At 49.3% G+C, this 13183-nt stretch overlaps 1 protein-coding gene across 4 annotated transcripts; it reads left to right on the forward strand.

Annotated features, from left to right (window-relative positions):
• The first annotated feature begins 6 nt into the window (after positions 1 to 6).
• On the forward strand, positions 7 to 13183 carry LOC134031349 (poly [ADP-ribose] polymerase tankyrase-2-like). 4 transcript variants are annotated; one of them, XR_009931887.1, is made up of 28 exons: positions 8 to 557; positions 976 to 1200; positions 1369 to 1464; positions 1696 to 1732; positions 1837 to 1912; positions 2063 to 2157; positions 2513 to 2579; positions 3111 to 3297; positions 3587 to 3708; positions 4029 to 4120; positions 4200 to 4278; positions 4488 to 4650; positions 4796 to 4875; positions 5060 to 5205; positions 5397 to 5562; positions 6013 to 6232; positions 6555 to 6664; positions 7854 to 8042; positions 8639 to 8897; positions 9255 to 9337; positions 10139 to 10259; positions 10578 to 10675; positions 10801 to 10875; positions 11177 to 11282; positions 11381 to 11567; positions 11692 to 11848; positions 12029 to 12262; positions 13075 to 13183. XR_009931887.1 is itself a non-coding variant. In XM_062474941.1 (27 exons), exons 1-27 carry the CDS (start codon positions 287 to 289, stop codon positions 12089 to 12091), a joined length of 3552 nt encoding a protein of 1183 aa, XP_062330925.1. In that variant the 5' UTR covers positions 7 to 286; the 3' UTR covers positions 12092 to 13183. The 4 variants fall into 4 exon arrangements, 3 of the variants coding, with proteins under 3 accessions (XP_062330925.1, XP_062330924.1, XP_062330926.1); XM_062474941.1 differs by having other exon boundaries at positions 7 to 557; positions 4200 to 4260; positions 12029 to 13183; XM_062474940.1 differs by having other exon boundaries at positions 12029 to 13183.

Raw genomic sequence — 13183 nt, forward strand, 5'->3', positions numbered from 1 at the left:
TCGCTTACTCTACTGTCATTCTCTAAAATACTTCGTCTAATTTGGGCGTAGGAGAGATACGGGTCTATAACCTAGTACACAATCAACATTTTGCCACCTTGCGAATTTCGGAAAAGCGCATTTCTAAAGCCTACATCTTTCTGCGGATGATGAGACATTAAAATAAGATGTAAACGTCCTCATCGATTGGAACGATGACTGTTGGTCAGTGTAAGAGGAAAATACTGTGTGGGCGTCTGATTATGTTTTTAAATTACTGTGGGCTGCAGTGAATCACACTCATTTTATGGCATCGGTGCGGCTTTGGGGATACGCACATTCCAGACTTGAAAACACCACAGCGCTGATGTCCGCCCGACGGTTTTCCGGGGTGTCGGTCTTGGGTGGTGCTGTCCCTTCGGGATTACGCACACCGGGGACAGGTGAACCCAACAGGGCGCTTTTCGAGGCCTGCAGAAACGGGGATCTGGAGCGCGTGAGGAAGCTCGTCAACCCTGAAAATGTCAACAGTAGGGACACAGCTGGGAGGAAATCCACCCCGCTGCATTTCGCCGCTGGTGAGTCGGTCCAGACAGCCGCACTGTGTTTATATTTTGGTACTGCTTTCGTACCGCTGTGTAAACTGCATACTTTGCAGTCCAGGTACCAGCTCGTCCAAGTTCTGGCAACTAACATGTTCATGGTCCCAATTAAATAATTCACTGTCAGAGATCATTTCAGACACAAAGGCGTCTATGTGCCTCCACACACTCGTAACAATTCTAGTCTTAGACTATAGTCTTCCATATGGAAAGATCACATATCATCAGCCTTCAATGTATCCAAGTTGTTGTGTGTGTGTGTGTATTCAGTTATAGTGAACTATGTCTACATCCCCTATAATAACATTACAGATTGGTCTTATCATTATGGTGCTGTAATCATTTGAATAGTCCAGATCTCCTCATGCACTCTTGCCTCTCTCCATCATCCCAGGTTTTGGCCGTAAGGACGTAGTGGCCTTCTTACTCCAAAACGGCGCCAACGTTCACGCCCGGGATGATGGCGGCCTGATCTCGCTCCATAACGCCTGCTCGTTCGGCCATGCCGAGGTGGTCAACTTGCTGTTGCACCACGGAGCAGAGGCCAACGCCAGGGACAAGTGGAACTACACCCCCCTGCACGAGGCTGCCATCAAGGGCAAGATAGATGTCTGCATAGGTAGGGCCTCAGGTCAACATACCCGTATGGCTAGACTGTACCACCCAGGGCGTCTCCGTACAGACCAAATTGATGTTGTCAAAAAATGCGTTGACACGCATGCACACACAATAATGTGCCCTGTTGTGTGCCTGATGACGTCATTGGCTTGTTCTTTGTTATTCTCAGTTCTACTCCAGCATGGGGCAGAATCAACTATCCGGAATACTGATGGGAGAACAGCCTTGGACCTGGCAGAACCCGCCACAAAAGCAGTTCTTAACGGTGAGTAGGAGGACAACAACAAGAACTGTTATCTGACACACTTAAGGACGTACTGTACCTAACAAACATCAACACTGCCTCCATCTTGGTTTTGGAATAACAAAGCCGACTACTCCTCCGGCTGTTTCTGTACCACTCAGTGGAATCCTACTCAAATCTGCTTTATCAGTTAACCCTACTTGGCCTGAAGTCTGATATGTATTTGTGTATGTTCCCCTTCCCCCAACACAGGTGAATACAGAAAAGACGACCTTCTTGAGAGTGCAAGGTACAGAATATCAACAGTCCATCTGTAGTTCCCCACTGCCTTTAGTATTGAAATTCACTATAGTATCAAATATTTGCACTAATGTCTGTGTGGTGTCACCATAGGAGTGGGAATGAGGACAAGCTGATTGCTCTGCTGACACCACTGAATGTCAATTGTCATGCCAGCGATGGACGCAAGGTAACTCTCTCTTTATGTCTTGCTAATGTCTAACAGTTTGGGCCAGAACACTCTATACGTTAACGGATCCTCTGTGTTATTGTTTGTGTTTCTGTTGTGTATATTACGGGACTGTCTGTGTGTGTGTGTGCTTGTGTGTTTGCTCTTCAGTCCACACCCCTTCATCTGGCAGCAGGCTACAACCGTGTGAAGTCAGTTCAGTTGCTGCTGCGGCATGGAGCAGATGTCCAGGCCAAAGACAAAGGGTGAGACGGGCTGGGGGTGAGACAGGGACTGGGGGTGAGACAGGGGCTGGGGGTAAGACAGGTGCTGGGGGTGAGACAGGGACTGGGGGTGAGACAGGAGCTAGGGGTGAGACAGGGACTGGGGGTGAGACGGACTGGGGGTGAGATAGAGCTGGAGGTTGGTACAGGCCAGAGGCCATATGTATGGTGGCTCTGTTTGGACAGCATTACCTCACCCCTGATACTGGAGTACAGTGATAGCACTGTTTGTGTCTGTGCGTGTGTGTGCCAATGCCTTAACACACAATCCACAAGCCAAACTGAAACGCCTCCTCTCCACCTGTGAAGTAACCTGGGCTTGTCTCTGGTGTTCCAGTGATCTGGTTCCACTGCACAACGCCTGCTCTTATGGACACTATGAAGTCACTGAGCTCCTGGTCAAGGTATGAGCAGCAGCCTACAATGTGTCTAAACCAACCGCATCAGCATTCTCACACTCATAACCCTAAATATAAAACTCATTTACATTTAGTCATTTAGCAAACACTCTTATTTACATTTACATTTAGCAAACACTCTTATTTACATTTACATTTAGTCATTTAGCAGACGCTCTTATCCAGAGCGACTTACAGTAAGTACAGGGACATTCCCCCGAGGCAAGTAGGGTGAAGTGCCTTGCCCAAGGACACAACGTCAGTTGGCATGACCGGGAATCGAACTGGCAACCTTCGGATTACTAGCCCGACTCCCTCACCGCTCAGCCAACTGACTCCATTTAGCTTTGGTTCATTGCATGCTCTCTCTCTCTCTGTCTTTCTTTCTCTATCCTCTCATTCTCTCTCTCTCTCTCTCTCTCTCTCTCTCTCTCTCTCTCTCTCTCTTTCTCTCTCTCTCTCTCTCTCTCTCTCTCTCTCTCTCTCTCTCTCTCTCTCTCTCTGTCTCTGTCTCTGTCTCTGTCTCTGTCTCTGTAGCACGGAGCATGTGTGAACGCCATGGACCTGTGGCAGTTCACACCTCTCCATGAGGCTGCTTCCAAGAACAGGGTGGAGGTTTGCTCTCTGCTGCTTAGCTACGGAGCCGACCCCACCGTTCTCAACTGCCACAACAAGAGTGCCATCGACCTGGCCCCCACCCCCCAGCTCAGAGAACGCCTGGCTTGTAAGGACTGTCTCTCTCCCCACCTTCAAGACTCATCTACTTCCTTGACCTAGCCTCACTTTTATAAGATTCTGTAAATGGCCTCAAGGTTATGGCTTCTGACTCAAAGTTCTTCTTAGAAGTCTGAAAGGCTTTGAACGTTCGGTTAATCATAAATGGGATGTGCAGGGAACTCCCTGTGCTGTAAGTCTTGGGAATGCAGCAAAGTAACAGACAGAAAACAAGTTTACCCTGGTTTGTGTGTGCGTGCGTGTGTGTGTGTGAGTGTGTGTGTGTGTGTGTGTGATAGATGAGTTCAGAGGTCATGCCCTGCTGCAGGCTGCTCGTGAGGCAGATGTGGCCCGTGTGAAGAAGCACTTGACCCAGGAGACGCTCAGCTTCAAACACCCCCTCACTCATGAGACCGCACTGGTGAGGCAGCACATCAACCCCTCATGTGGATCACAATCACAATCTTCCAATACCACTTTAATCTTCCAGCTTCATTCACGTGCCAGAAATATACCTGGTGAAATGACCTTTTTAATGTTGTGGCTATCATTTCAAACCTATAGGATTATTCTTATGACATATACAGCAATATATCAAACAGCCGTCACAAGTGCACATCTCACCCCAAGCATCTGGTGGGGTTTTCCTAGTGCTGTCAAACGTAGCATAGCCTAGCGTGTCTATTTGAACTCCTGATCTGCGTGATGTCAGTGGTGAGGTTTTGGTTGTGTGTCTTGCAGCACTGTGCGTCCTCCTCTCCCTCCCCCAAGAGGAAGCAGGTGTGTGACCTGCTGCTGAGGAGAGGCGCCGACGTCAACGACGAGACTAAAGAGTGAGACCATATGGTGTGTCGAGGTGCCGTCGTCCGTGTGGCTCTCCAGTCTGAACGTGTGATGTCGTTGTGTCCCCAGCTTCCAGACGCCCCTGCACCTGGCCTTGGAGAAGAACCACGGCGACGTCGTGGAGATGCTGGTGAGGCACGAGGCGAAGGTGAGGGGCGGTGCACGTGCGTGCAAATGAGCTGGAGACGTTTTGTTTCCTGTTCTTGCTGGGTGTACTTACAGTAGATTATTTATTTATCTATCTCTCTCTCTCTCTCTCTCTCTCTCTCTCTCTCTCTCTCTCTCTCTCTCTCTCTCTCTCTCTCTTTCTCTGTCTCTCTCTCTGTATTTACGTGTGTGTGCATGTGTGCCCCCCAGGTTAATGCTGTAGATAGCCAGGGCCTCCACAGGGCCGCCCTCTGTGGCCACCACCAGACCTGCCGCCTGCTGCTCAGCTCCAGGTGTGACCCCCTCCTCCCCTCCCTCCAGGGGTTCTCCCCCTCCCAGCTAGCCAAGGAGAGCATCCAGGAGATACTGCAAGGTAGGGGGCACAGGGACCAGGCACTGCAGGGTACCGTAGGAGGGGGTGTCTAGAGTACGCATTTGATGTCGGTTTCCACACGCTGTTGCTGAACACTCCTTCCTACCTGTGTGTGAATCCTTCTGGCTGGTTCTGGTCTCTCCAGAGGGGGTGCTGTCTGGGAACTTGGATGTGGATTGTCAGATGCTGGAGGCCTCCAAGTCAGGAGATCTGGAGACTGTCAAGGTAACCACAGTCCCTCCCTGGTTACCTAAAAACAAGTGCACTCTAAGTTGGGCCCTTGCCAATCTGTATTTGCCCTCAGTCTATGTAGTGCTGCATGTTTCATAACCTACATCGAAAACACCTGCATGTTCCTGTTCTGTTTGTTGGGATGTGTATATGTGTTGATTGTGTATGTGGTGTGTAGATGCTGTGTACTCTGCAGAATGTGAACTGCAGGGACGTGGAGGGCCGTCAGTCCACGCCGCTGCACTTTGCTGCTGGGTACAACCGTGTGTCTGTGGTGGACTACCTGCTGCAGCACGGAGCTGACGTTCACGCCAAAGACAAAGGGTGAGACCTCCTCCTGTGCTTCCTCTGAGCTGATCCCAGCAACGCTCATGAGAGACACCACTGTGCAGCAGTCTCACTTCCTCTCTCTCTCTCTCTCTCTCTCTCTCTCTCTCTCTCTCTCTCTCTCTCTCTCTCTCTCTCTCTCTCTCTCTCTCTCTCTCTCTCTCTCTCACTCACACTCACACCCCCAGGGGTCTGGTGCCTCTCCACAATGCCTGTTCCTACGGGCACTACGAGGTGGCTGAGCTGCTGGTGATCCACGGTGCTGTGGTCAATGTGGCAGACCTGTGGAAGTTCACTCCCCTCCACGAGGCTGCCACCAAGGGCAAATACGAGATCTGCAAACTGCTGCTGCAGGTAGACTCGGGTTGGTGATGCTGGGGCTGGGGGTGATTCTGGGGCTGGGGCTGGGGGTGATGCTGGGGCTGGGGGTGATGCTGGGGCTGGGGGTGATGCTGGGGCTGGGGGTGATGCTGGGGCTGGGGGTGATGCTGGGGCTGGGGGTGATGCTGGGACCGGGGGTGATCCTGGGACCGGGGGTGATGCTGGGGCTGGGGGTGATGCTGGGGCTGGGGGTGATGCTGGGACCGGGGGTGATCCTGGGACCGGGGGTGATGCTGGGACCGGGGGTGATGCTGGGACCGGGGGTGATGCTGGGGCCGGGGGTGATGCTGGGGCTGGCTCATCCTCTCTTATCCTCTGTCAGCATGCTGCTTGTACTTGTGCTTGTACTTGTATCATTAACATGATTCTTTTCATATTTCATGTGGTCCTGTCCCCCCCTGCCTCCTTTCCCCGCTCCCTCAGCACGGAGCGGACCCCACCAAGAAGAACCAGGATGGGAACACCCCCCTGGACCTGGTGATGGATGGGGAGGGGGACATCCAGGACCTGCTGAGGGGCGACGCCGCCCTGCTGGATGCCGCTAAGAAGGGCTGTCTGGCCCGTGTCCAGAAACTCTGCAGCCCCGACAACGTCAACTGTAGAGACACCCAGGGACGTCACTCCACGCCTCTCCACCTGGCAGGTATTACCCCAAACCCGCCACCCCCCACCTGGAGGGTAATCCTAACCCTGAGCCCAACACTTACACCCATACGGCAGGTAGACCGCACACAACTACACCCCAAACCTGGCTACAGGAATCTGAACACGGTAATCATTCATTACTGACAGTTACAGTTGACAATGTATCTGTTGTGTTTTGTGTGTGTGTCTCTCTCTCTCTCTGTTGTGGCTGTCCTATATCTTGCTGTATTGTCTCTCTGTTTGACCTGTCTGTCTCGCTGTCCTGTCTCTCTGTCTGACCTGTCTGTCTCTCTGTCCTGCCTCTCCATGTCCTGTGTCAGCTGGCTACAACAATCTGGAGGTAGCAGAGTATCTGCTGCAGCATGGAGCTGAGGTCAACTCCCAAGACAAGGGCGGCCTCATCCCCCTCCACAACGCTGCCTCCTATGGGGTGAGTCTCTATACTGTTAACGCAGGCTCCTCCCCCTCCACAACACTGCCTCCTATGGGGTGAGTCTCTATACTGTTAACGCAGGCTCCTCCCCCTCCACAACACTGCCTCCTATGGGGTGAGTCTCTAATGCAGGCTCCTCCCCCTCCACAACGCTGCCTCCTATGGGGTGAGTCTCTATAGTGTTAACGCAGGCTCCTCCCCCTCCACAACGCTGCTTCCTGTGGGGTGAGTCTCTATACTGTTAACACATGCTTCTCCCCCTCCAAAGCAATGCTTCATGAATTGCCAAATGCAAAAGCCTTGTCCTTGACACATACAGAAGACTGTACCAGTTTAGCCACAAATAAATCAGGTATACAAAACATGCAGCTACACAGACAAACGCACACAGACACTCACAAACATTAAACCAGTTTTGGGCACTCTCACATCATTCCACATCACTTTAGTAAAGAATCAAGCGTAACTCGACCCCGTCCCCCCCATTCAGCTGTGAGAGCCTCTGAGGAGCCCGAGTAGACCCTGTGATGAGCTGCAGCGTGACGTGTGTGTCTGGTGTAATGATGGCCACTCGTCTGCCCGTCTGCCAGACAGACACAGACGGTCAGAGACTGAAGGACCACCAGAAAACTTTGATCAGGGTCACGCTTTCTCTCTCTTTCTCTCTCATTCTCTCTCTCTGACTCATTCTCGCTCTTTTTCTTTGTCATTTTCCCTCTTTCTTATTATCTCACTCTCTCGCTGTCTCTTCATTCCGAGAGCCTGAGTAGCTCATCATAAGAATTTTTTTTTCTCTGGCTCCTGCTGTCTGCACATAGCAATTGGTTTCTCTCAAATAGAAGGGTGTCATTCTAGCAATTCATAATTATATTCAGATTTCAAAAGGAAGAGAATAGATTACAGGATTGGGTAAGAAACTGGGCTGGTTCAAACTGCTGTTTGACATTCAGATATTCAGTGAAACAACAAGAAATATGTTCTTCACTCAATTGTTGGCCAAAGCACCTCATTGTGGTGTCAAAGCACCTCATTCAGGTTACCTGAAACATAACTAATTCATGTTGCCTAAATACACACATTGGAAGTTTTGGAGCATGTACATCGGCTTAAATGTTGCTACTCACAAACAAACCAAACAGGAAGTGGAAGCCATAGCCAGAGGAAGTTGCGTGTGTCTCGTTCGCAGCATGTGGATGTGGCTGCTTTGCTCATCAAGTACGAAGCATGTGTCAACGCCACAGACAAGTGGGCCTTCACGCCACTCCACGAGGCCGCCCAGAAAGGCCGGACCCAACTCTGCGCTTTCCTATTGGCCCACGGGGCTGACCCCTCCCTTCGAAACCAGGAAGGCCAATCACCGCTGGACCTCATCACGGTATCCACCCACCCCCATCTCTCCATCCACCTATCAGAAAAGAGCCCTAGGTCTTGTTGCACCTCTCGAGAGCCCACCTGACTGCCATGTGTTTTGCCACTGGCTCGCAAAGTATACATTCAATCCCTCAACTGAAAGAAAAAAAAAAACGGTTTGATTGATCTAATCAGCATCTTGAGTGCCATCCCCCAGTTGTTGAGGGGATTCAATGTATCTGACTGCTGCTGTCACCCTCCTTGACCTTTGACATTCATTCTCACCCTAGCCAGAAACTCTGCCTGATTGGAGGTGGTCTGTCCCTGTCTTACACCCGCCTGGATAGCTAGCTCATCACATGACATGGCTGCCTGGCTGACCGATCTGTACATGCATGTCACCTACAATTGTGTATGTATGTGTGTTGGCACCAGCCTCTAACTGTCTCTGCTGTCTGTGTGCATCTGTACTACACTGTGATGGAGTCTGCTGTGTTTGTGTTTGATCTTGATAGATGTGTCATACACAGCATGGTCATTTATTTCTCTCTCCTTTCCCTTCTCTGTCCCATCTCCGCTCTGTCTCCTTTCCTCCCTCTGTCCCTCCTTCCCTCTTCTCAGGCGGATGACGTGCGTGCCTTACTGACTGCCGCCATGCCTCCGTCCACCCTGCCTGGCTGCTACAAGCCCCAGATCACCCGCACGGCAGCTCCACCCACAGCCGATGTGCCACCCGGCCTGTCCTCCAGCCCCAACCCCATCCCCTCCACCTCGTCCGCCAGCCTCGGGGATACTTTGACCCCAGGCTCTGTGGCCTTCCCGGAGCTCTCAGCCCTGCTGGGAGCGGAGGGGGTCGTGGGCTCGGACAAGAAGTATAAGGGTGAGTCAGACGTCGCCCCTGTGGGAGCTGTTACCATGGTTGACCTGTTCCCCTGTCCACCCCTTTGACATTTAGATACAGGAGTCATTATGCATTGGTGATGTGGTATGTAAGGTTGTTCCATTTCAGATGTGTGACCTGACATCACAGCCAGCTGGCTGACTGCCATCAGCTACGTTCTTAACGACTGATCACACCAGGACCCTGATGTCCTGCACAGTAGAATGCTGCAAAACCCATTCAAATGTTCTTAGGGCATCACAGTGATAGCTACCTAGAATGAACTGACAGACGGTCGACATACTCCCGATGTTTCTCCGTAAGTGCTACGTGGGCACTCACCTGACCCTCTTGCAGTTTCAGGCCTGGAGTTGTGCATCACCCAGTTCCTCAGCAACCTGGGCTTGGACCACCTGCTGGAGACCTTCCACAAAGAGCAGGTAGTCATAAACATAGATATATATAAAGACTAGATGTCTTACGGCGGAGTCTAGAATGTCCGCACATGGCGGCAATCTTGCTACAGTCAACTCGCTCACCCATAACATTGTGTTGATGCTACATGTACTTTTTAAACTCAATTTTCAACCGATTTTTAAACGGTTTCTGTTTGTTATCAACGTCAAAGATGTTGTTATGCCACTGCATACTTCTATTCTATAAAAAATAAAATAAAACATAATTATTCATAAGTATGCATACCAACATCTCTGACGTTGATAACAAACCAAACCGTTAAAAAATCGGTTGAAAATTGAGCAAGTTATGGCCATTTAAAAAGTACATGTAGCATCAACACAATGTTATGGGTGAGCGAGTTGACTGTAGCAAGATGACCGCCATGTGCGGACGTTCGACTCCGTAGTCAGGCAACGCGGACGAGACATCTACCCTTTATATATATCTATGGTCATAAACCCCATGGCCCTTTCCCATAATGCACCACTTCTGTCAACACTTCTCACTGAGGGCCTTCATTCAATAGTTGATATACAAGCACTCAAACAGTCAGCATGCCACTCCTTTAAAAAAAACGAATTGGTAAGTGTTTTTTTCTAAGGTAGGTGGGTAGCTACAGATCAGCCATCATGTGTTTTCCTATTTTTACATCTCACAAAGCAAAGAAACCTGTTTGTGTTTGACACCTTTCCCTCACACGTACAGATGTCAAGAGTTCCTACTCCTTAGTTCTTATTGTTGATAACCTTGGTTAAGAGTCGGCTCTCTTTTCCGGTGTGTAGATAACCCTGGACGTGCTTATTGAGATGGGCCACAAGGAGCTGAAGGAGATTGGCATCAACGCCTATGGCCACAGGCACAAGATCATTAAAGGAGTGGAGAGGCTCATCAGCGGTCCTCAGAGTACGCTTCATTCCCATCTTATCTATTCAGCTCTCATTCATTCCTTATTCATTTGTTGTGGTTATCGTATTAAGATTTAAAGGAGGAGGCTGAGTGTTGGAGGACAATCATCAGACACTACAGCTCAGTAACAGATGCCTGTTCCCATCTCAGATCAAACGGGCTCAGACGTGCTTTGGTTTTGATATGATAGCTCTGTGCCTTTCATGCTTCTAAGAGAGACATAGTGAAAGAACGAGAGAGATGGCAAGAAAGAGATAGTAAGTTACAGAGTGTGTGTGTTTCAGAGGAATATTAACGTGAGTGTGTGTGCATTAGGTTTGAACCCATACCTGACCTTGAACACAGCCAACAGTGGGACCATCCTTATCGACCTAGCGACGGACGACAAGGAATTTCAGTCCGTGGAGGAGGAGGTAAGATGGGTCACATAGCTGAATACCACCAACATACATGAACTGTCAACACAGTTCTGGCATGTTAATGGCGTGATTAGCCACATGAGTGTCACATGGTTGATTGTTTGTCTGTGTGTAAACAGATGCAGAGTACAGTGAGGGAACACAGGGATGGGGGCCATGCAGGAGGGGTCTTCAGCAGATACAACATTGTCAAGGTACATGCCAGTGATGTACCCATAGCCATTTAGGCTCTGCCTTATCGGCACCACTTCGTTGTGGCATCTAACGAGGCATTCTCCATTTCTCTTTTGAATTCTTGTACTTCCTTTAAGTGTGGACAGATTTCTGGTGAAACACTCGTTAGCCGTGTTCTCTATGCCAAGAGAGGTTTGTTACTGAAGTAGCTTTCAGTGACTATGCTATAATTGGAAAGCACAAAGGCGTAATATGGCAAAACTCTCAAGCTATGGCTGCTCTCTCCTTCAGTAGTCTCACTCTTTCACGTTGGCTGTTCAGATCCAGAAGGTGTGTAACAAGAAGCTATGGGAGAGGTACACCCACCGGCGCAGGGAGGTGTCGGAGGAGAACCACAACCACTCCAACGAGCGCATGCTGTTCCACGGTGAGACCCCCCAGAGCCTGATCCTGAAGGAAAGTTCCCTTCCGGAGAACCTTGTTCCATTTCTTCTTCAAATCCTTGTTCTCTCTGCCCCGACGCAGGTTCGCCATTCGTTAACGCCATCATCCACAAGGGCTTTGACGAGAGGCACGCGTACATCGGAGGCATGTTCGGGGCGGGGATCTACTTTGCGGAGAACTCGTCCAAGAGTAACCAGTACGTGTACGGGATAGGAGGCGGGACGGGGTGTCCGCTGCACAAGGACCGATCCTGCCACATCTGCCAGAGGTAAACAACCAACCGAGACTTTCGATGTCGTTGCCGTTCATGTCGTTGTGTTTTTGTTGTTGAGGTGTTTAGATCACCATAGCATTGCTGATTTGTTGGGGGGGGGGGGGGGGGTTGTGTCCAGGCACCTATTGTTCTGCAGGGTGACTCTTGGGAAGTCCTTCCTTCAGTTCAGCGCCATGAAGATGGCCCACTCCCCCCCTGGACACCACTCGGTCACGGGGAGACCCAGCGTCAATGGCCTGGCCCTCGCAGAGTACGTCATCTACAGGGGAGAGCAGGTAATGGACCATTCCTCTCCTCTCTTCTGCTCTCCTTTCCACTTCTACCTTTCCTCTCTTCTGCTGTCCTTTCTACTTCTCCCTCTCCTTTCCATTCCTGTCCGGTTGTCTCCTCTCCCGTCTCTAATATGGGCATAAAGGTTTGAGCTGATCCTCATGCAGTGCTCTCTGCCTCCTCAGGCTTACCCAGAGTACCTGATCACCTACCAGATCATGCAACCAGACTCCTCTACAGATGGGTGAGGCGGGAGAGAGGAGGAGACCAACATTACCAGAGAACCACTGTACAGAAGAAGAAGAAGAAGAAGCTGTTGAGTTGTTACCACGCCTGCCGGCTTGGAAGATCCCTTTGTTTGCTTTTGAGATCATTACTCATGATGAGCATTTGCTGGAGTCTGCCTGGACAGCCAGAAGGTTTGTGGGATTTTTCTATTGGTTCAGCTGAGTCAGTCAAACTCAGTCAAGCACAGATCAATATGAAGAGATTGCAAAGACTGATTGAGGTAAGTCTGGTTATCAGTAATGAGCCTCTGCATTGGCTAACAGGCATTCTGTACTATTACCTGCATGCAAACATAACATATTTAAACAGTGCATACTGTCAAATGTTTGTATGATTTGTAAATGTTTGTTTGTTTTATTCATGTAAGCACTTTATTAATTAATAGTGTGGAGTTGTGTCATGGTGTGAATGTTTATTTAGTCTTTTATTTAATATAATTTTTACAATGTACAATTGTAGCATCTCTATTCAGGGGTCTGTTAACAATCTAACACACTGTAATACTACTTTCCCAAACTGTGTTCTTTATGTGGTACCGCACAGTACAGTATATTTTTTAGTCTACATAATTAAATGTATACATCTTTTTATTTTATTTTTTCAAGCATAGTAATTTATTGTTTTTTTTGGTCTGGACTGGACTATGGCTGTACGTAGATAAGGTCCAATACAGCTCAATCTCTCTATGCACTAGGCCTGAGAGTCCAGATATATGGTAGGTTACACTATATCAACATGGTTTCATTTAATATACATGCCGAAAGACTATAATGTGGGCAGAATGAAGAGACAACTATTTAGTTTTGACGGCACCATTTATATAAAATGTAAAGCTGTACATTGGCATTGCATCATGTCATGTTCTCTGAAATGCCTGTTCTTCCTGCATGGTATACTGTGTGGTTATTGTGTCATATTTAAGAGGTGTCTGCTTCTATTGCAGCTTGGATGTACAGTACAACTTCATCATGGATGGCAGAACTGTGGGTGGAGGTAATCTATCCCACGCCATCAGCCACATAGAAAATAAACAACAATCTTTGTGAATTATC

The sequence above is a fragment of the Osmerus eperlanus genome, chromosome 12 (assembly GCF_963692335.1).
Source record: "Osmerus eperlanus chromosome 12, fOsmEpe2.1, whole genome shotgun sequence".
NCBI lineage: Eukaryota > Metazoa > Chordata > Actinopteri > Osmeriformes > Osmeridae > Osmerus > Osmerus eperlanus.